The following is a 25,532-nucleotide window of genomic DNA, read 5'->3' as shown; positions in this document are numbered from 1 at the left end:
TTTATTTTTGACATGGGTCTTTTGCTTTTCTAACGGGTTGCAGAGGGAAATATGATTGAGGACTTTGGTTATGGCATCAGTGAAGGATCTACAGGGGCCTTCTTCAGCTTTCTGTCTCTGTGCCCCTAGCGCCGTCCCCATCACCAAAACCAAACTCAACTTGAATTGTCCCTGACTCCGATTAATGTTTGAGAATTCCTATAGTGACTGAACTATAGTTAGAGTAACTATAATTTATCATCTAAACTTGGCCGTTTTTGAGAGTGACGGGAAGTCTGGACAACAGGTGTAGAAAGGACAAACCAGGACTTGCAATTACCCTTGACAGATTTTAATGGTGCCTTCTGACTCCTCATTATCCCATTTATATGTTTGCAAACTGATTTACCCTTGGGTACCATGTGGATAGGATTTTTGAAGGCCATAGCTGATGAGCAAACAAACCATAACGAATGAGTTTTAGGCTTCTTGATCATGGTTGTCCATGTGACCTTTAGCATGTTCTTTCTGGTTGTTATCCTCTATGGGCAGGGAAGTCTAAGCACTGCACCTACGTGAATGGAAAGCAAAATTGGCATGGTGTGCATTAGAAATCAAATTAGAAAGTCCATTGTGGAGATAGTATTTGCAGTCTTGCCTCTGTGCAGTATTGAACCAAAACTTTATTGTGATTGTTGAAAGGAGAAGAGTTTTGGTGAATAGTAGCATATTAAAACCCTATAATTACAGTGCATCAGAATATCTATGCTGGGGGAAGTGCTACACAAATGTCTACAAAAGACCTAACATAAGGTTTAAAATAGAAGATCCACACTAGGTCACCATCCCGGTCTCTAAAGTAAGTAGAATCAACTGGAGTCCAGTATACAGTGATGGGACTAAGTTGCACTGTTGAGGGGCTGGGCTATGTGCCTGGAACTGCACATTGTACTTTATGTGGATTATTTTTCTTGGTTCTCAAAGCAGCCTTGTGGGGCTGAGGGTGGTGTGTTGTTACCCTCAGACTAAAGAGACACTGAGAATAAGCAACATCCCTTACGGCTACACAGCTATTAAGTGAAGACTCTAGACTCACACCAGGCAGTCTGACTCCAGAGAGATGCTCTTGCCTGCTATTAAAATCTGTGCTCCCTGTTATTAAAATTAGCTAATTATAACAACAGCATCTTCTTTTGGGGGGGAGTTACTTTATAGAAGTCTTTCACATACAGTTGTCATCTTTGATCTTGAAGTGGCAGAGGAGTAAAGGTGGAGGGGTGGGGCCATCCCTTTCAAGTTGCTGAAGGTGTCAGTTTTCCATCTGACTTGGTCAATAGCCTTAGTAAAGTCTGGGGTGGACTTTAAACTAGGAACTAGAGTCTTCTCATAGTGAAATTAGAACCTGATTTGTGATGTTAGCAGTAGCCTTCTAAAGCTTACCTTTTGCTGCCAAAGCAATTGGGGTTTCCATGTAATAAGTCTTTTAATCCTTTATTATTTTCTTCTTGATTTCTCCTTGTTTTCCTGCTCTTTTTTTTAAACAGATCTACCCTGTTCTTTTTAAATATCCCAGTATAAGTGTTTACTTTTAAAATCCAGACCTTTACCAAACATTCACATTCAGGGTATTTTGCTTTCTCTGGATCAGCCATTGCTTCTGACTGTGACTCTCCAATCATAACAGATTTGCTGAGATACACACACACACACACACACACACACACACACACACACACACACAGACTGCAGTGAGAAAGACTTGTGTTTAATCCTTCTAAATTTGTAGATTTATAGGGTCACAATGCAGCTTCAGTAAGTTACGTGGTAAGCTTGAGAAATATCTAAATTGAGCTTTTAAAATAATAATAGAGAAATAAAAAAGCTTTTCTAGTAAAAGCATGACTTTATCGGTATTTATTTAATTCCTCTTATTCACATTCCTAGCAAAGATCCAAGTGGCATTCGTGTGGCAGAATGGTGGACTTACAAGATTCATGATGAGAGTCTGTGCCAAGTCCAATTTGATTCCAGAGTAATTATGTTATTAGAACATTGCTGATTGCCCCGGTGCCCATTGTGCAGCTTAACCTTTAAATGCTAGTGATAATTAACTACTTTATCATTCTACCAGGAAACTCCAACATGTAACTCTGTTCTACAAATTCAAAAATATAACGCTGCCTGCACAACCAGAAACAGCTAGCTTAAGAAAAATATAAAGTATTTGATTGTACATATAAGCCAACAAATGAACATAAAAATCTAAATAGGCATCACCTTTTAGTATTTTTAAGAAATTGTTTTGTTTAGAAATTTTTCCTCTTAATGTGGAAACAACTTTCAATAGAATATAGCAGAATCTGAATGCTCAGAGAATTATTAATAAAAGATACATACACTCTACTTTTCTTCTTTTTGTGAAATATCAGATTAGCCAGATTTAGTGCTTCTAAAGGGTAGGTAAAGTAGCAAAGGTGAGGAAGGGGCTGAATTGCCATATTACCGGTTTCAGGGGCACCACTACACAAATCTTACTCTAGTGAATGGTCTCCCGTGGAATTGTTCATCCTAGTGATGCTCAGAAAAGAAATGTATCATAAGAGATTTGGAGTGAGATTGAGGCATGCAGAGGGGATGTTCAGCCATTTGTGTTAGAAATATTTCTGGGCAGTTCTCTTTTGCTCATGATGCTAGGTGCCCCCACCCTCAGGGAGCCCACAGCCTGAAGTGGGAAGTGGCCTTGTAAACACAGCAATAAATTTATTGTGAGTGCTTTACTCATCGGAGGAACAAAATGTTAAGGGAACAAAGAGGAATGAATGATTAATTCCGCCTGACAGCATCTGAGGAAGCTTTGAAAAGTGACATTAGAGCTGATTCTTAAGGATAGTGGGGGATTTCAAAAGATAGATCTTGAGAAAATAGGCATTGCCATAAGCCAGGAAAAAAGGCCACAGATGTAACGAACATACGCAGAGCCCAGGGGAACACTGGCTTATAGTGCTGATGGTAGGATACAAGGCCAGGACTCTGGATTGGGGTGTGGAGTGAAGACTTTGGAAAACAGCCATACTCAGAAATTTGGAATTTTTTTTCCCCTGTGAACAGTAGGAAACTGTCCTTTTAAAAAAGGAGTAAGAACAGGCTGAACCTCTCTTTGGGTAGTATGATTCCAGAAGTGAGGTAGATAGAGTGGAGAGGGGAAAACTAGAAATGGGATTGAGGCATGAAGTATGGTAGATAGTAACCCACAGGTGATGGTTGCATGCATGGTTTCGGTGGTCATGAAAACCTGCTGAGTGCACTGAGTTGTGTGAAAGCAAAGCAGAAGTGTTGACCCAAGTCTCATGGCTTGGGAGTGAGGTTTGGAACTCAGCAGAGATACACAAAAGTCAAGAAGTAGTCCACTTTAAAAAATCTTTTGGCTCGTAATGTTTTGTGTCAGTCTTCAGCCTTACTGAACAATGCCTGCAGTCTTTTCTGCCACTAAGCTTAAAGTTGAATGTTTGATAGGGATAGAGTATTCATATAAAACCTCAAGAGGGGCTGGCACAGCAGGGAAGGATTTAGAGGTCCCCAGCCCCTCCCAGTGGGTACGCACTCACTGGTCCCATCTCTCTCCCCCACCAAACTCCCACCTGCACACCTATGGAGCTCGTAATAGAGTTGCCATCACCACAGATATGAAGAAGGCCTATCCGTCTTCTAACAATGTGCTTTGAAAGTTCAGAAGTGCCACAAAAGAGATTGTGACATTATGGCTCAGTGGAAATACAATGGAACATAGACCCAGAAGTTCTGGATAACACACTTTCTCCCATAGTTAATTAAAAGGCCCTCGTAAATGTTGTATGTTTTTATAAATGTCAGTTATTACCAACAGACTTAAAGCAAAAAAAAAAAAAAAAAAAAAAGTTCAAAGAGTTAGTCTTACATGAAATGAATTTATAAATGAGGAAGAGCCTTCCTGGCCAGTTTTCTGAATTGATTTGCATGCCAGACAGAGACGTTCCAGTGGTGATTGTTTTTCCTATACCTTTTTTTCCATAGAGATTTTCAGATATTCTTTCTACTACCCTCCAAGATCAGCCCTTTCTTACCCTGGGTTAGGGTCATTCACAGTTGGGAGCCCTGCCCTGGTGCCCTGCCAAGGGCCTGTGCTACTCAGGTTTTTGCCATTCACCACTCAGCAGGATAGCACGACCCTCAGCCCAGCTCCCACTCTCCCACCTCGCCTGCATTTAGATCTTTTCTTGGGTCTGTATGAAGCATAGGCACTAGGTAATTGTTAAGATTAGATCCAGTTTTCATTGGCACTTTTCTCACTGCTTCATCCATGATTTTAAGCTCTCATATTATCTAAATGTGCCCAATAACCACCTGACCTTCATGGCAGATAGAGTCATTCCCTTCTCGTGTGTGTGTAGGAGACTTCTCCAGTTGAGAGCTCCTTGAAAGCAGAGATGGAGCATACAGCCTGAGCCTAAGTGTAATCCCAAGAGGCGTGGAGGATCTTTCTCCATTCCCTGGCCCCAGCGGCATTGCTGGGTTTCCAGACATTAAAAGGAGTGGGTTCATGAAAACTATAGGAGTGAGAAAGTAATAATATGCATTTTTTGCAGGTGGTGTTTTTCCTGCCACTCTGCATCTTCCAAGCCCTAGTATGTGGTGCTGAGTAAAATTTCATAAATACGACCTATATGTCACATGACCGCCATCTTTGGTTGTTCAAATCCCCCAAAATTACTTCTCCCCCCTTTTTTTCATTGACTTACTACCTCTTAAAAGCTCTGCTTTATAGTTTCTCTGTAGAAGCTTGAAATGCTGGCTTCCCATTAGCCAGCAAACTTTAAAAAAATAAAATAAATTTTTTAAAAAAAGCCTGATTTTTCTCTTTCCCTTTTTTCTCATATATGCTTCTTTTCCCAACTTTCTTTCTTTCTCTTTTTTCGAGACAGAGTCTCACTCTGTCGCCCAGGCTGGAGTGCAGTGGCACCATCTCGGCTCACTGCAGCATCTGCCTCCTGGGTTCAAGCAGTTCTCCTGCCTCAGCCTCCTGAGTAGCTGGAACTACAGGTGCCCGCCACCACGCCTGGCTAATTTGTTTTGTCTTTTCCATAACGACGGGGTTTCACCATGTTGGCCAGGATGTTCTCTACCTCCTGACCTCGTGATCTACCCACCTCAGCCTCCCAAAGTACTGGGATTACAGATGTGAGCCACCATGCCCAGCCCCTTTCCCAACTTTCTAAAGGCACTTCAACAGTACAATATATCCGTAAAACCCAACCCATTCTCTGTTTTGAGTTGACACTAACTCCTGACACCCTTTTTAATTCCTCTCCTCCTTCTGTCCCATCTCTCTGCCTCTTCTCTCTTCTTCTTTCTTTCCCATTATCTTTCCCCTTGTCTTTTGCTACTTGTCTTTCCCTTTAGATCCCTGTTTTCCTCCTTTTGTCTTCTCTGCTCTCTCCTGTTTCCTCTTAACAGCTTTGCAAGTATGTACTAAAGAACAAAAAGAAAAGAAAGTCTCAAGTGACTTAAAAATCACTCGACTAAATGGATGATAATTTCTCAACCATGCTTCCTCTCCTTCTAATTCCAGAGCTCTTCAGTATCCCCATCAGCCAGTTTCCGAGGTGCTGAGAAGCACAGAAACTCCACAGACTACTCCTCAGAGAGCAAAAAACAGAAAACTGAAGAAAAGGAAATTGCAGCTCGTTATGTAAGTTCATTCACCTTTGCTTTAGGGGAGGCCAGCTTGCCTTTTTATCTGCAGCCATTTTACCCTTTGACTGTTTCCAGCCAACACAGGAACACAGGATAACATCCTTTAGGAGACAAAAAACATTTGTTGCATTTATAGCTCTGTAGCCATTGGCTAGGTGAAGTCCTGTGTGTGTACAGGTGCATGTGAGGATAGAATGCTTCATTTGGGCAGCTAACAGAAGACCTGAATGATCCATATTATTGTTTCTATAGGTGTATTTGCTTCCCCATTTATTTCAGAGTGGTTGGATTTTCTGTGGTTAGCTAGAATTGTTAAGGAAAAAATATAAAATCATAAAAAATGTGTTTAAATGCCTAGGGATTCATGTGCTAAAGGATATACCAAATCTTGTGGAATAAAACATGGAGAGTCATCCAAGATCATCCCTAGCCTGGAATGAAGCTCATTTTCCTCTAGTGCCTGGGCAGGTCACAGGAGTGAAAGCGGGGAGCAAGCTGAATGGAGCAGTGTGGAGGCGGCGGCCCCTGCTCTGCTTCCCTGCTCGTGTGTGTCCTACAGGGCTTCAGGCCTCATGAAAAGCTGAAAATCTGGATTTTTACCTCCCAATATGCAGTTTTTTAAAATACTGACAAACCAGACCACACCTGTGTGTAGGTTGGATTTAGCCTGGGCTTGTCAGTTTGCAGCCTCTACTCTAGAGTAATAAGCCGACCATCAGCTTCAGTTTTGTAAACTGAAAAATATAATCAGGTCACCCTGTTGGTGCAGTGGGCAGTGCATCAGTCTCATAATCTGAAGAATATAATCATATTACCCACCTTCATAGCATCATCATGAGGATTAAAGAAAATAGGACATTGTCAAGTATTTAACACTGTTTGGTACAGCTCATCTTTATATGATCTGAGGAATTAGTCTGGACTTATTTAGGGTAAATGTGGTATATTTTGTTGGGGGGAGAAGATAATGCTTCTCACTTGTCAATGCAGGACAGCGATGGTGAAAAAAGTGATGACAACTTGGTGGTTGACGTTTCCAATGAGGTATGTTAGTGGCTACTTTAATTTTCTGCTCTTGTCCAGCCATATCAAAGACTAGTTGTCCGAACAATTAGTATCCATAATATTTTGAGATTTGTCATTTTGTTGTTGTTGTTGTTGTTTGAGGCAGGGTCTTGTTCTGTTGCCCAGGCTAAAGTACAGTATTGCGACCACAGTTCACCGCAGCCTTGAACTCCTACGCTAAAGTGATTCTCCCTGCTCAGCCTCCCGAGCAGCTGGAACTACAGGCACACGCCACCATGCCTGGCGACTATTTAAATTTTTTGTGGAGATGAGGTCTCATTATGTTACCTAGGCTGGGCTCAAACTCCTGGGCTAGAATTAATTACAGGTGTGAGCCACTGCACCCCGCCCAAAACATATTCTTGATTTCTAAAGGGACCCACTTTTTATTTACATAAAAATTATATACTACTGATTTTATGTTATTGATCCTTTTTTTTGTCGCTGTTCTTTTCTATTAAGAGTAAAGTGTCTTTCTCTACCGCAGTGACGGCACACCAGATCTCTGTGGTCAGCCTGCAGGTCTTATTGACGTGCAATTGGCAGATGGGTGGGGTTTTGATTTTTCTTTGGGTTTTAAATAAGTGCTATAAATACTATAATTTTGGGGCCCTCAATACTGAATATTTTCGTTAGTAGTTTCAGTGAGTATTGTTATCTGTTCTAGCACATTTGTGCTTCTAAGCATGCATTAAATGTTTTTGGCTAGAAATGTCCACACCCAACAACCCCAGCGTTGTAAATGGGCTGTGCTTGCATTACTATCCATGATGTTCCTTTGTAGGATCCATCTTCCCCTCGAGGGAGCCCAGCACATTCCCCGAGAGAGAATGGCCTGGACAAGACACGCCTGCTCAAGAAAGATGCCCCGATTAGTCCAGCCTCTATTGCATCTTCCAGCAGTACTCCCTCCTCCAAATCCAAAGAACTTAGCCTTGTAAGTAGCTCCTTAACCATCTCTCTGAGTGTGGCCTCTGCCAATTTGATGTTTGAATTTGATGTTTTTATCTTTATATTTTTCACATTTTTTACAGGGCTTTTATTTCCAAGTGTATATATATGTTCAGTATTTAAGTTTAATTGGCAAAAGTATGTAGAGCAGAATAAGTTTACTAACTTGTTGGTGATGAGTGTTTATTTTGTGATTCTTTTTGCAAGGATAGAAGAGGGATATGGGGAAATTGAGTGAAACACGTCTTAGCGAAGATGAAAAATGCACACTGGGGTTACAGAGATGGTTTTGTCGCCTGTGGTTTATGGTAAATTTAGTTTGGGGCTTGAATGTGATTTTGTTGCTAGCTTTGTTTGAATTACCAAGCTACATATGACTGCAATAATTTTCCCTTCCTATCTAAAAAGTAATCTGTCATTTACAAAAGTCTACCTTGACTCACATCACAAATCACAAATGCAAAAATGAACTGCTCACCCATCAGGATAATCTCCCTGCACCCTATTCTTCTGTGGCTGTGTAGTTAATTGCAATTTTGTGTGACGTGTCTTTTTTCCTCACCAGTTATTTCCTTGTAACATAACATTTAAAGAATAAAAAGACAAATTCAGTTTTCTAATAACCTCCGGAATTCACAGCTAAAGGAAAGGAAATTCCTCAGTTGCTCTGCAAATTAGGGGGAATATGTCCGACAGAGGACTAGATTGTTGGGTTTTTTAAATTTTATTTTATTTTCTCTTGGCCTTCTGGCATTCTTTTAATGGCACCTGCTCTCTGCTTAGTCTCTATGACAGTTCAGACTTGGATCTGTTTTCTAATGTGACATGTTCACCAGGAAGCCTCTTATGACGTGAACATTCTGCCAGGAGCCCAAAGTTACCCCAGTCTTTACCAAAGCCACCAGCAAGTGGCCACAGTTAAGACATCCTGGTTTGTGAGCCTCATCTGACTCAGACCAATTTCCTAGAAATGAGCTACTCCCCTCTAAATTCAGCTTTAGTTTATGTCTTCCCAAATGTTAGGTCTGCAGTCTCAAGGAATTCTTTTGTTTCTTTGTTAACGTTTCTATTAATGAAAATCAAGGCCCAAGCTGAAGAACCTCTTACATTTTTTTTTCCTCCCTTCCTTTTCTTTACCTTTATAATGTTTAAAGTCATTGTTAAAACCATGTTCTAATTGCTGGTACATGTCATTTCATCTCATTAGAATGAAAAATCTACTACTCCTGTTTCAAAGTCCAATACCCCCACTCCACGAAGTGATGCGCCCACCCCAGGCAGTAACTCTACTCCCGGACTGAGGCCTGTACCTGGAAAACCACCAGGAGTTGACCCTTTGGGTTAGTAAGAAAAAAGTGTTTTCTATATTTTTATGCTTGTTTTTAAATACTTTAAAGAGTACAGTACATAAAAGTGCTAATGACCAGCACTGAATGGCTGTTAGACAAAGTTACTTAACCTGAACTGAGCACCTGGGACCAACCTTGTCTGGCACATGGTAAGTGTTCAATAGAACAGAGTGAATGAGTGAACTCTGAAGGCTTGAATGACTTTTGAGAATATTAAAATAAGCTCATTTGAACCATAGATTCTATTTTTTGACATGTTTACAAATGTCTTCACTGTTGTTTCCTGTGTTCTTCATTTTTCTTCCCTCCATTTTGGTTTGCAGCCTCAAGCCTAAGGACCCCAATGGCAGTACCCTGTCCATATCCAACTCCATTTGGGATCGTGCCCCATGCTGGAATGAACGGAGAGCTGACCAGCCCTGGAGCTGCCTATGCTGGGCTCCACAACATCTCCCCTCAGATGAGCGCAGCTGCCGCTGCCGCCGCCGCTGCTGCTGCCTATGGGAGATCACCAGTGGTGCGTTTGTGAGCTTCACAAAATAATATTTTAGCACACAGAGGATTGTCATGCTTGATTGATTGAGACAGAGTCTCACTCTATCACCCAGGCTGGAGTGCAGTGCCATGATCTGGGCTTACTGCAGCCTCCGCCTCCTAGGCTTAAGTGATCCTCCCACCTCAGCCTCCCAAGTAGCTCAGACTACAGCATGCGCCACCATGCCCAGCTAATTTTTAAAATTTTCCCTAGAGGCAGGGTTTCACCATGTTGCCCAGTCTGGTCTCGAACTGCTGGCCTCATGTGATCTGCCTGCCACAATCTCCTAAATTGCTAGGATTACAGGCATGAGCCACCATGCCTGATCTATGTATTTTTAAATGTAATTTATATAATCTAAGGTATTTAGAGATCTGTGGGTATTTATAAATGAAGCTACATGTAATTATATCTTGAGATCCATTTTCTTTTGTAACGTGAGGAAGTTTCTTTTTTATTTTATATGTCTTTTTTAAAGAATACTAATTTTAAATTTTCCAAAATGATACTAATTTTGGAAATTTCAGACCTACAGAATTAGATCACATAGTATAATGAATGTAATGACTCTTTGGTTTTACCATGAGCTTCAGTAATCATTAGTATAATTTTTTAATCTATGTTCCACCCTCAAGTATGATACCATTAAATCCTAAACATTTTATCATTTCATCAGTGAATACTTTTGTGTATATATCTCTGAAACCTTATTTTTTAAGGATCTATTCTCCCAGGTTTTAGAATAGATTTTGAGAAGAATAAAACAAGTCGCATGTAACTGTGCTTATTTTTGTTGTTTGCTTGGGAAAAATTATAGGTGGGATTTGATCCACACCATCACATGCGTGTGCCAGCAATACCTCCAAACCTGACAGGCATTCCAGGAGGAAAACCGTGAGTACCTTTTTGCCTCTTGACTCATTGTGTGTCAAACTCAGGTCCCTTGCTGGCCCCTTAGACTCTGAGGACCACTCGACAGTGTTGGGGGAGTTCCCATGACTTGTATTTTTTACCTTGCAAGGTATTTTTCATTTTCTCTTAGCACAAGAAGAGAAGTAATGAAGTGGGGTTTTGCAGTGTAAAATTTTGAGCTTTAATATGTAAATGCAAATTGCAGAAACATCTCCAGTAGTCAGGTCTTCTCTACATCTGTTGCAGATTTCAAGGCAATTCTTTGTTTCAGAAGTCTGATTATTATGTGCAAACCTGGATGTTCAAAATTTGAATATGTTGGGAAAAGACATGCCAAACTTCAAAAGCTGAAAGGAAATAAGGGCGCTCTTACGCTAAGTTCTGTTTTCAGAAAAGGTGACTTCCTCAGTTGGCTTCTTACACTGTGCTGTGGGCATCTGGAGCCTCTGTATTTACAGATTCCTTGAGTTAGGAAAGACAAAACACAACATACCAGTTCTAGCCTCCTCTTGTACATTGTGATCTCTCACCAGATCTCATTCCAAATACTTTATTTTAATCTAATGCACCTTTTTATTACTACCTAGTCACAGTTGTCTCTGCTAATTGGCTTCATCTTCCCAGAAACAAAGATTTTACTATAAAGTAGCACTGGCTCTTTCTTTAAAATCCCAGCTGGCTGCTTTCTCTCTCCTCTCCTTTGGGAAGCCTCCCCCACAGATCCTCCGTGGCCTTGTTAGTCACCTGTGTGTGTGCATTTATTCTCATCACTCTGTCCGTGGGCATCCCCTCTGTCACTATACGTGCCATGTGTGTGCTGCCTCCCCAGTCTCCAGGGCTCTCCAGACCTGGCCCTCAGTAGCAGCTCAAGGCCCCTTCTCCCAGAGGCTTCCCTGCTAGCTTGCCTGCCTTGAGGCATTTTGTTCTTACTGTCCTTCTTCCTGCAAAACTTTCTGTGGCTTAGTGTCTCATTTAGTTATCTAAGATGTCATTATGTCAGAGCATTCTGCCCTGACAGCCCTATTATCCCTCTCTCCCTTCCTCCCTATTATTCTCTCCTGTTCTACTACCTTTCTAATGCTTATTTGTAGCCATTTTCTGCCTCTCCCTCTTGCCTATAAGTTCCATGAACGCAGAACAGAGCTTCCTGTTGTTCGGTTATAGAAGTAGTCTCACTGCCTAGCATGGTACCTGGTTCGTAGTGGTGCTCACAGGATGGATTTGCTCAGGGAACGGATATGTGCTGATGTCTCTTCTCGGACCTCCCATTGCTTGTTTATTCACTCCCTCACACTCGGGCACCTAGTTTTCACCCTGGTGTTAATTGTGTGCCCTCTTCTCCCCACATCCCTTCAGTGTTGCCTAACCTAGACCCTCTCTTTACTTTCCGTCTGAGGAATCCGAATCTCAGTTCTTCCTTTTGTAACATATTAATACTTCTCCACCGACTCTACCCGAACCTTCCTTGTTGCCTCAAACACAGTGCTGGCTCCATAGCCAAGCTGCTTGGTAAATATTAGACTGATTAATAGGGGAGAAAAGACAAATTAGAGTTCCTCGAGAGTTGAAGGTATGAATATCAGTTACCATACAATTCTGTGGACCTGTATGTGTTTTGCAAATAGTTGTTGACTGACTGACAACTCTTATTGACCAAGAACTCTGAGGTATTTGAAGGTGAAAATTGGGTCTATTTCAAGCAATGCTAAATAACAAGGTAGTACGATGAATCAAATAATGACCCAGATACCTACAAGTTCCATATGAACTTGTGGGGAAAGTGGAAGGGTTCCTTTAGGGAAGAAGTACTATCCCTTTTTTACGGTCACTTCTTAGGTAACCAACAGTTGTACCCAGAGCTACAGCATAACCACTAGAGTGAATGAGATGATGCTTCTTGCCTCAGCTGCTGCTTCGAGGCGCAAGGGGTGTAAGTGTCTTTAAGGAAACACCTCAGCTAGGGGATTTGGACCAGTTAAACCACTGTGGAGTCACAGCCGCTCTGACTCGGGTCGTGCTTCTGAGTCTTGAGCTGACTTCCCTTCATCAGTTTTGACTTTTGGTTTTATAAAATGTTTAAATATTTAAGATCCTTTTGCGTGAGTTAATGGATTAGAGGATTGTTGAGAATTTGTGTTTATGAGAGTAACAGTCACATCTACTGCAACTGGCAAATGACACTTTACCAGGAAAATGACCCTTTACCAAAAAGCATGTGGTGCAGTCAACAGAGTATGGTTTTGGGAGTGTGACAGATCCCGGTTTGAATTTAGACTCTGCCAGTTGAATTTAGACTCTTCTCTCCACTGAGAGGAGTGGCTTTATGCACAGTTTCTTTGTGAGCTTCGGTCGGCTCATCCATGAATCAGAGATGGCACCTCCTCAACAAGAAGGATGTGAAAATAGGAAGTAAGATAATATGTTGTGTGTTCATTGAGTGCCACATTTGTTACATGGTGGCTGTTTAGTCAACCCCAGCCTTATTTCCCTTTCAGCTTTGTCCCAGCATATTATCCATTTTTCAGCTACTTACGTAGTAGGAGGTACAGTGTGTTTTAGGGGCAGAAGTGACCCAAGAAGATGGGTCATTGGTGTGTCGTTATGTAACAGAGCATGAAGGCGTATAAAGTTATATTGACTTATATGCACATAGAGATAATATACTTTTATTATAGATTTTTATAGCAGAAATGAATATAACAGTTATGTGGCTCTCCAGATCGTAAGATACAGAATTGTGCAACGTTGTCTTGTGCATATGTTTCAAAACAAAACTTTAGGTGTGCTAGAAAATAAAACAAAAAATCATCCATCCTCCTCCATCACACATACCCACAATGTAACTACCTTTCTCCAGAAAGACGTATAAAAGTTGTGCATCTCTGTTCTAATTATTTCACACAATGAATTGCTAGATATTATCAGAAATTATAATTAAATGCATGTTCCAAATTAATAAAATGGTGTTTATTATATAATTCTCATTGAGTGCTCTTGTCTGCTCAGGTGAATTAGCAGAGGTTCTACTCCATATATAGTTGGAATGACAACATAGTTTAATTTCAGCATAAGCCAAAAAATGGCCTTTCTCCTTCACCTGCTACTCAAATGAGACTTCTATGGCTAGTGTATAAGTACTTGATTAAAATCACGGTACTAATTGTATGGGATATGACATGTGAACAGGGCAAAAATAAAAGATCTCAGGTTAGTGGATTATAGGCTGCTCACAGCTCAGGAATCTGGCTCTTTTGCATTGGTTTATGTTTATAAAGCAAGATTTTCAAATGAGAATAATGCCTGAAACGTGGTAAAAACCTTCAACAAGTATTTGTTGGCTAACTCACTGGTCTGTGTGCTACTTAGAACCAAGGTTTTCTATCATATGTCAATGTAAAATACAATAACCAGACCTCATTGTGACCTCAAGGTCGAATCCCATCTTGTGACACATTGGAAATGTGGAGAAGGTATTGTGCACGTGAGAGATGAGCACAGCACAGCAGAACTGGGCCTCAGAGAGGAGAATGAGGGGAAGGTGGGAAAGCCAGCAACCTTCTTTAAATATGCAGGGTCTTTGTCAAGTGATAATCTATATATAATGAGTTTGATACACATGTTTTTAAAAAAGCAAATTGCATGTGTCTGGATTGTTCAAAGTGTAGTTACGTCAGAAAGTCCAAGCCTAGCGTTTTCTTCAACTGTCTCTTATTCTCATCGCCATGTTTGTTGGAGAGCCGCTCTTTGCTCGTAGCAGCTTAACCTGTGGGGTATATGTTTGTGTTGCGAGGAGTTCGGGTCACACTATTTCTCTCCCTCCAGCCCTGTATTTCTAGTTATTTGTTGGGCATCTTAGCTAGGGATCTTGAGTGTATGTTACTTGCACCACAAATTCATTATATTCAGAAAGTACTTTTGTAAATTACGTCCTCTTCCCAGTTTGCCCTTTTTTTGGTAACTATAAGTACCACGTTTCTTTTTTCCTGAGCTCAGAAACTCAGTTACTCTAGCTCCTCCTCACATCTCATCAATTTAGTCCTATAGGATTTTATGTCCACTGTACCTTCTAACTTGTCATCCTTGCCCTTGCCTAGTTCAGGCCCCCCAGTACCTCTTATTTCAATTGTTGGAATAATTATCGTTGTTGTTGTTTGAGAGAGAGTCTCGATCTGTCGCCCACGCTGGAGTGTAATGGCTTAATCTCAGCTCACTGCAACCTCTACCTCCTGGGTTCAAATGATTCACATGCCTCAGCCTCCCAAGTAGCTGGGATTACAGGCACATGTGCCACCATGCCTGGCTAATTTTTATGTATTTTTAGTAGACATGAGGTTTCACTGACTGGTCTCCGAACTCCTGACCTCAAGTGATCCATCCCCCTTGGCCTCCCAAAATGCTGGGATTACAGACATGAGCTACCACGCCCAACAGGAATAATTGTTTTTAATTCCTCCTGTCTATCCTACTCCTTGCTACTAAGTTTATTTTATGAATAGCTTTGCCCAGTAATGGCACACTCCCTCTATCCCTCAAAAATCCCTTCAGTCAATTCTGGGAAGGTCTCAGGCTGGCATTCTGTTCCTTCCCTTTTATAGCATTACATTGATTTAATTATATAGAGATATAGATCTGGTATGTTTTTTCAGACTGTGCTTGGCCAGTTCTTCTATCCACCTACTGTGTGGTTATTGTTGAATGAATTCCTGGATTAAAACCAGCTCATTTCACCTCATCCTTTTGAACTTTTGTTCTCTGCTATTCTTGCTATCTGGAATATTTTTTCCATCTTTCTCTTTACTTGATGATATCTTTTCACTCTTTAAAAACCCATTTCTATTACCATGTCTCTCTCTCATGCAACATAAGCTCTATCTTTCCTTTTCAAAACACTTCAGAATACTTTCCATTAGAATGTGACCTGATATTGTAGTCACTTCTGTACTTTTCTCTCATCATGCTAAGTAGATTGTTAGTCACTTGTGGGCAAGACCAGGGGCATTACCTAATTTTGTATCCTTAGCATGACATTTGCATCTGAGTATATGGATGGGAGATACTTAATATAGTGGTGCATTAAATTAGTTAGAAACAGAATAGTCCTTTGCGCCTGGGTTTCTCTGATTCCTGGCTGTGTTGACTTCCCTCATACCTTCCAGGAGTCTTTGCTAGTTACAGTCAAAGAGTCTATCGAAATCTGATAATAAGTATGTACTAGAGCTTTATTGTTGCCAGTTCTGAGTGCCCTCTATGTATATTAATAGTGAACAGAGGGCCACATTAATGAAAGCAGGCTCTTGGAATTCATCTGGACTCTTGACAGGACTCTTTCCGGGAACATAGTAGGTGCTCACAGAGTGGTTGTGATTGAGGTGAAGGCTGTCCTGTTGAAGACCTTGAAGGAAATGGTGTGCCTGTTTTCTTAACTATTTAAAATCTCAGTGCTCTTTAAAAACCATTTAGTGACTCTAGACTAGAGAATGAGATGACTTTCCTAATAAATTATCATTAAGAATGTATAACACCATCTAAACTTGGAATAATCTTCCTTTCCCTTCCTTTAAGATTTAGTCTTCATGACCTCCTAATTGCTAAATCAATTAGCCTTTTTCTTGGTCGTCATCCCTCAGAACCTCCGCCTTTAAGGAGCATTACTGCCGCCTTCTTCTTGTCTGAACTGAAATCTGGCCTCTCCTGAGGTCACCCCTTCACCTGCAGCTCTCTCTGGGGTGACCTTTACATTTCATTCACTGACCTCAGCACCAGCAGTGGGGTTAATAACAGCTGTGGTTGCCACCCCTTCCCCAGCCTTTCCAAGAACAGAGCTTTTCTACCTGTTTATGAAAACTTTGCTCCTTTCAGGCTCTTGCCATTGGACTACTTCCTCCTCCACCTTGTTGGAAGTATTTCCCCAGTGTATTAAAGACCTGATACACGGCTGAGAGTCTGCCACCACCCAGAGGCTGCCGTAATCCTGGTTGACTCTGGTATCTACAAAGACAACCCCCCAACATCTTCATCGTGGTCTTGGACCCCCTCATCTCTAGTGAACATCTACCCTCCTCACCTTCAGTTACCAGTATTTACATGTTCACAAAGAAGAGCTTGTCATCACCCCTGTGTCCCCTCCAGATTCTAATCATCCCATCCAGTACAACCTACTGTGGCTCCAGTCAGCTGGAGTGCTCCACGTTCTGTTTCCAACTTACCACTGTCTCCCAAGCTCTAGCCACTTCTTCTCCCCTAGATTACTGTGTAGTCCCCAGACTAGTTGTCTTTTGTTTTGCCACCTACACTCCATTCTTCACCCAGCAATCAGAAGATCATTTGAAGACGTTAACTGAATCATGTCACTTTTTTTGCACAAGTCTCCAGATTCACATTTGTACTCATCACAGCCTACGTGGCCCTTTTTAGTTTGGCCTTACCTGTCCCTTCATATCCTATATGCTCTCCACCGAATGCACTCTGGCCTCCTTGCTTCTTTCTGGTCAAGGCCTTTGCATTTGCCGTTCCCTCTGCCTGGCACATTCCCCATTACTTATTTGTAAGGCCTGTGTCGTTCCTTCAGCTTTCAGCCCATATGCTGCCTCTTCAGAGAGGGCCACCTGACTGCCACTCTGTACCCCTACTCTCTTTTATCTGAAACTGTGTGTGTATATTTAATGCTATTTTCCAGTGTCTGAGGTTACTTATTTATATTTATCTGTTACCTGTTTTCCCCTCTGGGATGTAGATTAGTGTAAGGATAGGGACTTTGTGGGTATTGTTCACCTCTGATTTCCCAGCACCTGATGGTAACTAGAACATACGGGGCATTTAGGAAGTATTTGCTGAATAAATGAATAATTAGCATGCTCTCTTGCTCTGGCCTTTGAATTTGCCATACTCCTAATCATCATACTGTCTTCAGACAATTTGTACCCATTCTTAATATTGCAGCCCCATTGCCATTTCCTCTGTCCTTTTCACTCTGTCAAATTCCTAGACTACCATGCATTGTTCATCACACTGACTATCTGACATTTTGATAGTTATTTATGTGCATATCTCACTAATGAATGTGCCCCTCAGGCTGTAACTTCGGGAGAACAAGGTGTGTGCATTTCTTTCTTATTCCATTCTTACCATAGTGCTTGGCACACTGGGATACTCAAGAAATGTGTGTTAAGTGAATGAATCTTAGTAAATTGTCATGTGATTGAACATCTTCTCTCCCTTTCTATTTTATTATCTCTGCTAATAATTTAATTCCATTACTACTCTGGCTGGAGATTCCTTAAATGTCCACATTCTTTGGGATTCTGTATCTGGTCTGCTTCTCACTGCATAATCTGCTCTGGGATTCTTATTTCCGTCCCCTTAGCTTCACACATCACGTCTTTATGGATGATTTCTAACCTGACCTCTCTCCTGAATCATAGCTGTTTGGATTTCTGCCCTAAGTTCAAGAAAACCAATTCCTTCACCTCCCTGTAGGTGTACCCTTGAGTTATGCTTCCCTGTCGTCTTCACTAGGTAATGCAGTCTACGTGGTCACCCAGGTTCTCAGCCCTAGGGTCCTCTTCAGCATCTCTCTCTAAGGTCACCCATCCAGTGTATCTCCAAGTCCTGTTGATTTGATGCAAGAAACGTCTTCTGTCCATTGGCTTCCTAGCTTCCCACATCCTTCCCCTCCAGCAAGTCTCACGTACTATGTTCTTCTACAACACTCTGTGATCTGCAGAGGAAGTAAGAGCGTGCCACTGTCTGGTGCCTTCATCTTCCACAGCCTCAATGCATGCTTCATTTTTTCTGGGAACATTCAGGTAGTTCAGGACCATTCGATAATGGACTGAATTTTGATGAATGTGGCCGGCCTGTAAATTTTTGCCATTAAGGAACGATAAACTTTTAATTTAATTCTACAGCTTCCGCAGTTTGGTCCAGCCTCCTGTCCTTTGTGCACCCACAATGCTTTCCCTTGGTGTGTCTTTTGTGAACTACTTTCCATAAGCAGAGCAGATTCCCAAGCTCCGTGCCCAAGTAGAATAGCATTGTTTCCAAAATGGGCTGTTGCCTATGATAGTCCCCAGTATAGGCCCAGCTGCCTCCTGCCTGCCCGGGTGTCTTCTGCTTCCAGAAACATGCATCACAATAGCCTCACTCGCCCCTTCCTGACTTCGTGCCCTAAAAATAAAAATGAGTGTGTTGAGGGAGATGGTCTGACTTAAGTTGCATTTTAGAACCAAAAGCTTTCACCACCTGAGGGCTTTCCCTGGAAATGAACTGGAGATGGAACTGCTGAGAGATACTCACTCACAGGTGGGCCTTTGGGGCTGTCAGGACGCTTTTTTAGGTTCTCATTCCATTTGGATTTATTGGAATTTGTGATTGTCAAGTCTGATCAAGGTTTTAAACTAGGGCTTTATCATTTTTTTTTCTTTTCACATCTGTCATTTCAACATCTAAGCCTAGAGGCTCTTAACTCCTTAAAGCTTCCTGATTTTGGCCTACTCATCTCCCTTAGTAAGTCCCTTGCCTGAAACGAATTGATCTGTAGGCAAGGCCTCATCACAGGCCTCTGATTCATCCAAAGGAGAAGGTAATGCAGGTTTATGGAGAATCCCTGAAGGTGGCTATTGCACCTGACATTGGTTATCTCATTTAATTCTGTGAGGTATAGGTAACATGCTCTTCATTTTAGAGATTAGAACTGCAGTTTAGAGATTCTAAGTAACTACTGATGTCTCACAGCAGTTTGTACAGAGTCAGCCTGAGATCTAGCTCTGTAGCAGCCTAGCTGTATGATTCTGGAAATTATGTTCTTTACACTGTATGGGTAAATTCGATTTGTTCGTAAATCACAAGTGGCACTGAAGGCGTTTTATTTCTCATCTCATTACACTGAACAGTTAAGGGACATTTTTTACATTCCCCTCTTTCTTTTTTCCTCTCCATTGCCTTAGAGCATACTCCTTCCATGTTAGCGCAGACGGTCAGATGCAGCCTGTCCCTTTTCCCCCCGACGCCCTCATCGGACCCGGAATCCCCCGGCATGCTCGCCAGATCAACACCCTCAACCACGGGGAGGTGGTGTGCGCAGTGACCATCAGCAACCCCACGAGACACGTGTACACGGGCGGGAAGGGCTGCGTCAAGGTCTGGGACATCAGCCACCCTGGCAATAAGAGTCCTGTCTCCCAGCTTGACTGTCTGGTGAGTGAACATGGATGACCAAGACTTAGACTTTCATTCAGAAAACAGGAGGAGCTGATGAGAGAACTGTATGTATGAGCAACACCACACAGTATTGATCCCAGGTGGATAGTTGCTCTTCAGGGAATTGCGATCTTTCACTTGGAGTATGTCTTTTGCTTCCTAGAGACACAGTGATCTAGTTCTTCATGTGTGGCATGTGTACCATACTGATTTCATTAACTCTGCCTCCCACAGGAAAAGACAAACCACTTGTTTTCCTCTCCGATGGTTAAGCAAACTAAGAGCCCATACAGTGACTTTATGAGCGTGCACCTAAATATCATCTGTCACGTGTAAAGAGTAACTTACTGCCTCATGTGGCAAATACTAGATAGCCCCTCAGCTGCTATATTGGCCTTAGCCCTTGAGTTCTCTAGGAAATGTCAGTTTAGTAGAATTTTTGCTATAGCATGAGGCTACATCAATTGAACATAATTAAATATACATAAGATTCCTGTAACCTCATGAGCTAGGAGGAATTTCTTTTTCTGTTACTTAACACTCCATGATCAAGTCTTGCCTCTGGTGCAGCTTCATCAAATGCATGATGCCCTTTAGTCACGTAATGCAGGCCCAGGCCAAAGGAACAGACTACCAGGGATCTACCCCTGAAACTTTCTTGCCATTAGTAGCAGGACCTTTCAGCAGCAGAACTGAGCCTGAGTCTACCAAGGTTCCAGGTTTGGATACTCCAAGACTGTAAGAGCTCCTGCATTAGTGTACGTGTGTATCTGTGTGTGCAGATGATGCAAGCAGTTGGTTAATTTGGTGGTGGTGGGAGTGGGTATAGAGCTTTGCATTTTGATGCTAATTAAGATTAAATATCTCAGTACTACATTTTGTAGATCAAGTTTAAGTACTTCCCTAATTTCATGTAATTTTCTAGCATTAATCCACTTTATCATTGTCATAAGTATAAATGGCTCATTAAACCAGGAGGGAACACAATACTTTTATGGATTTCTGCTCTCATGTTAATGCTGTTTTCCTTTCCTCATGAGTAATCTCTTGATGGCTTTTGTCTCTACAGAACAGGGATAACTACATCCGTTCCTGCAGATTGCTCCCTGATGGTCGCACCCTAATTGTTGGAGGGGAAGCTAGTACTCTGTCCATTTGGGACCTGGCGGCTCCAACCCCACGCATCAAGGCAGAGCTGACATCCTCGGCCCCCGCCTGCTATGCCCTGGCCATCAGCCCCGATTCCAAGGTCTGCTTCTCATGCTGCAGTGACGGCAACATCGCTGTGTGGGATCTGCACAACCAGACCTTGGTGAGGTAGGTTAGCAGGATCCGTTACCAGGTTGTGAGGAGGAGCCGATTTTACCATATTTTGCCAAAGTACTGTGTATGTAGGTATGGGTGTGTGTGTGTGTGTGTGTGTGTGTGTGTGTGTGTGTGTGTGTGTGTGTGTGTGTAAAGAGATATCTTACTAAAAATTGTTCAGAACAGGTCCATTTTAAGATGTTAAAAACAAATTATCAGTATAAAAATCTGGTTTTCTATAGTACTTGAACTTCATAAAACGAGGTTTTTTTTCCTTCCTTGACATTATACTAAAGCGTCACCAATTTGTTTTAACAAAATGAGGTCAGTTTGACATAATTAATATGCATAAGGTTTCCATGACCTCATGAGCTCATTAGACATCTGTAATTTGCCATCTGTGTTTGCTAACAAACCATTATTATTGATAGAGCCTCACTGAGAAGATTCACAGTGTATGGTACTGTCTTGGGTGCCATAGACATCTAACAGGTTCATTCCTTCAGCAGGTATTTAGCAACTCCCATGGGCCTATGCACTGTATTCGGTGCAACTCATTCTGAAATGGTCTAGATTATCTGTTGTCCCACCTTTGAGGTTGGATAGATAAAACTTTACAAATGAGATTATAAAGGGTTGGTGTTGGTAGATGGGAAAAGCTCTGAAACGATTCTCTAGGTGTTAATACCTAAGAGATTAGCAAGCAAGTAGAATGATCAGCTACAGGGTATGAAAAGGTTGTAATCAGAGGTAGCTACAAGTCACGTGTGTAAAAGAAGAGGGCTTTACTATCTGTTATTTCAAAGGACTGAAACCTATAGATTCCAAAACAAATTGTCACTTTCATTGCTTATCAGGCAGGCTCTTATGGGAAGCTGCTTCGAACCCTTTTTTCTCCTGGTGACCTTGGTACATTTTGCCATGAGTGATTCCTGGGCCAGTAGTTCACACTGAGTATGTTTTCCAGGTGCCTTACTTGAGAGCCTCGCCTTCCGTCTTGCACAGCCACCCACAGACACGTTGCTGCTCACTGGCAGGACTAGTTCTGTCGCTCCCTGTGCCATCCCCAGCCCTTTCTAAAAGGGAAAATTAAATTCTCTCTCCCTCATAGCACAGTGATAGAGTAGGTCTCAGATTATATCTTTGATTAGTTCACATACGTGTAGGCGTGTTTCCTTTTGTTAATTTCAGATTTTTTTTTTCCGTTAGTAATATCAATCATGTTTTCATGAAAAAGTAATTAGAAGAATTCCTAAGTATTCAAAATCAAGCAAAAAGTACAGGACATTTGGCATCTCCATTAAACTTTAATCTCTTCATATATGCTTTGTTACTACTTTGAATAATTTAGAAACCATAATAAACCAAAATGAAATCTACAAATAAGGCCTGGATTGAAATTGAATCATCAAGGAATTCTAAATTGAGTTTAACTAAAAGCTAATTTTTCAAGGGCTTTCCCTCCATTTTGACATTTTCAGGCAATTCCAGGGCCACACGGACGGAGCCAGCTGTATTGACATTTCTAATGATGGCACCAAGCTCTGGACAGGCGGGTTGGACAACACGGTCAGGTCCTGGGACCTGCGTGAGGGGCGGCAGCTGCAGCAACATGACTTCACCTCCCAGGTATGATCTGTGGCTGAGGCATTTCAAAGATACAGTTTTAGGCTGAGGTGGGCAGATCACCAGGTCGGGAAATCAAGACCATCCTGGCCAACATGGTGAAACCCCATCTCTACTAAAAGTACAAAACTTAGCTGGGCATAGTGGCATGCGCCTGTAAGTCCTGGCTACGCAGGAGGCTGTGGCAGGAGAATCGCTTGAACCTAGGAGACTGAGATTGCGCCACTGCACTCCAGCCTGGCGACAGAGCAAGACTCTGTCTCAAAATAAAAAAATAAAAAAGATACAGTTTTATGAAACATACCACCTACTGAAAGAGGAGGCAGTTCACTTACTGTGTGATGGCACTTTTGTTTCTGGATTAACCACTTTGAAATCTCATTACTTTGAAATCATCCATTTGACTTTGGTTTTCCCCTGTACAATTCAAATTATCTTGATTTTCTTCATAATTTAAGTAGTATCTGTAGAAGGGGTAGTACCTCCCAGATGAAAGAAGTGTGTCCACTGTGGCCACTGTCACTATCACCTGTTTTAATTGTAGATCTTTTCTCTGGGCTACTGCCCAACTGGAGAGTGGCTTGCAGTGGGGATGGAGAACAGCAATGTGGAAGTTTTGCATGTCACCAAGCCAGACAAATACCAACTACATCTTCATGAGAGCTGTGTGTTGTCGCTCAAGTTTGCCCATTGTGGTAAGCAAGCACCTTTTGTCCATTTTCTGTCAACCAGAATTGCTCCTTCCCCCTTCCTGTGTTTTTATTTCCAAGTCGAATCCTTGAGTTCATTACCATGCCCCTCTTCAGAATTCTCTTACTTCCTGATACATGCCTGCTTCCCCAACACCGTGTAATTTTCTGGCATTAATCCACTTTAACCTTAAGGATTAATGACTCATTAAATCCAGAAAGATAGGCTTTATTTTTGAAGCGAAAGTTACTTTCTTACAAATGGATGAGTTTTCTGTGAATAGTTTGATGTTCTATAAAGCACATCTTGATGTCTGACAAAGTAACACAAACATTGCCTTTTTCAAAACCCTTTACCTGTAGGCAAATGGTTTGTAAGCACTGGAAAGGACAACCTTCTGAATGCCTGGAGAACACCTTATGGGGCCAGTATATTCCAGGTAACGTGGAACTTGTTAACTACCACTTATGTTTGTTTAATCAAACTCTCTGTGCATTCTCTCAGATTAATAATGTGCAGAAGTGTCCTGGCAGGTCAGAGCTAGTATTATGCACATTGTACAGAGAAGGAAACTGTGTCCAAGGGGAGGTTAAGTGTCACAGCAAAGCCGTGGAGCTGGGGATAGTCCCCAGTGTTCTGCGTTCAGAGCCAGTGCTGTGCCTGATTCAGTGCTCACTGTTGCTTCATCATCAATTCCTTTTTGGGGTAGAGGTTTTATGTCTTCTGGGAATTTTGTACATATATGTCTTTTTTAATTTTTAATTTTAAAAGTTGAGCATTTTGCTTAAATACGCTCTTGTTAGTAGTAGTAGTTTTTTTATTTTATTTTTTCCAAAGAAGAGTGCTATGGAAACGTTTGATAAAAACCAGTTTTATAAACTTTTATTTTTCCTATTGACTCAGTGCAACTTTGTATAGCTTGTGAAATTATTTGTAGAAGGACCAAATTGTAGACATAGTACCCATATGTGCATGTGTGCACACACACTCTCTCCTCCTCTCTCCTACATGAGGAGAAATTCTCCTACATGAGAATTTCATAGGCAAGGTGAAAGACTCGCCTTTATTAACCTTCTGTATTTAGGATGTTGTTTCCTAGTGTTCTTTTTTAGAAGTGATATAATAGACTTGCAGTTTTCTTGACCAAGTGGTATTAAGTCATCATAAAGTAGATTAATTCCATCGAATCCAAAATAGTATGCAAGATAATCAGTAGGGCAAAAAAGCCAATTGTTGCAGTCATGAAACTTCTAATTTATTTTTTTATTTATTTTTCTTTTTTATTATACTTTAAGTTCTAGGGTGCATGTGCACAACATGCAGGTTTGTTTCATATGTATACATATGCCATGTTGGTGTGCTGCACCCATTAACTCGTCATTTACATTAGGTATATCTCCTAATGCTATCCTTTCCCACTCCCCCACCCCACAACAGACTTCAGTGTGTGATGAAGTGACATCCCTTCCTGTGTCCAGGTTATCTCATTGTTCAATTCCTACCTATGAGTGAGAACGTGCAGTGTTTGGTTTTCTGTTCTTGCGATAGTTTGCCGAGAATAATGGTTTCCAGCTGCATCCATGTCCCTACAAAGGACACAAACTCATCCTTTTTTATGGCTGCATAGTATTCCATGGTGTATCTGTGCCACATTTTTCTTAATCCAGTTTGTCACTGATGGGCATTTGGGTTGGTTCCAAGTCTTTGCTGTTGTGAATAGTGCCACCATAAACATACATGTGCATGTGTCTTTATAGCAGCATGATTTATAATCCTTTGGGTATATCCCCAATAATGGGGTGGCTGGGTCAAATGGTATTTCTAGTTCTAGATCCTTGAGGAATCGCCACACTGTCTTCCACAATGGTTGAACTAGTTTACAGTCCCACCAACAGCGCAAAAGTGTTCCTATTTCTCCACATCCTCTCCAGCATCTGTTGTTTCCTCACTTTTTAATGATCGCCATTTTAACTGGTATGAGATGGTATCTCATTGTGGTTTTGATTTGCGTTTCTCTGATGGCCAGTGATGGTGATCATTTTTTCATGTGTCTGTTGGCTGCATAAATGATGTCTTCTTTAGAGAAGTGTCTGTTCTTATCCTTTGCCCACTTTTTGATGGGGTTGTTTTTTTCTTGTAAATTTGTTTGAGTTCTTTGTAGGTTCTGGATATTAGCCCTTTGTCAGATGAGT

General features: G+C 41.5%; 1 protein-coding gene across 2 annotated transcripts in view; it reads left to right on the top strand.

Moving 5' to 3' along the window:
- TLE4 (transducin-like enhancer of split 4) overlaps positions 1–25,532 on the top strand; it is a 156,010-nt gene that overhangs the window by 122,195 nt on the left and 8,283 nt on the right. For both annotated transcript variants that reach the window (XM_011954628.1, XM_011954631.1), the window contains 11 exons: positions 5,585–5,704; positions 6,700–6,753; positions 7,559–7,711; positions 8,933–9,065; positions 9,398–9,591; positions 10,427–10,503; positions 19,467–19,716; positions 20,789–21,036; positions 22,506–22,653; positions 23,195–23,345; positions 23,703–23,779. In XM_011954628.1, coding sequence (XP_011810018.1) covers positions 5,585–5,704; positions 6,700–6,753; positions 7,559–7,711; positions 8,933–9,065; positions 9,398–9,591; positions 10,427–10,503; positions 19,467–19,716; positions 20,789–21,036; positions 22,506–22,653; positions 23,195–23,345; positions 23,703–23,779 — 1,605 coding nt within the window. The remainder of the gene's footprint in view (positions 1–5,584; positions 5,705–6,699; positions 6,754–7,558; positions 7,712–8,932; positions 9,066–9,397; positions 9,592–10,426; positions 10,504–19,466; positions 19,717–20,788; positions 21,037–22,505; positions 22,654–23,194; positions 23,346–23,702; positions 23,780–25,532) is intronic.

This window comes from Colobus angolensis, unplaced genomic scaffold (assembly GCF_000951035.1).
Source record: "Colobus angolensis palliatus isolate OR3802 unplaced genomic scaffold, Cang.pa_1.0 Scaffold388, whole genome shotgun sequence".
Classification (NCBI taxonomy): Eukaryota; Metazoa; Chordata; class Mammalia; order Primates; family Cercopithecidae; genus Colobus; species Colobus angolensis.
The sequence above is the reverse complement of the archived record's forward strand: the minus strand, read 5'-3'. Positions and strand labels throughout refer to the sequence as shown.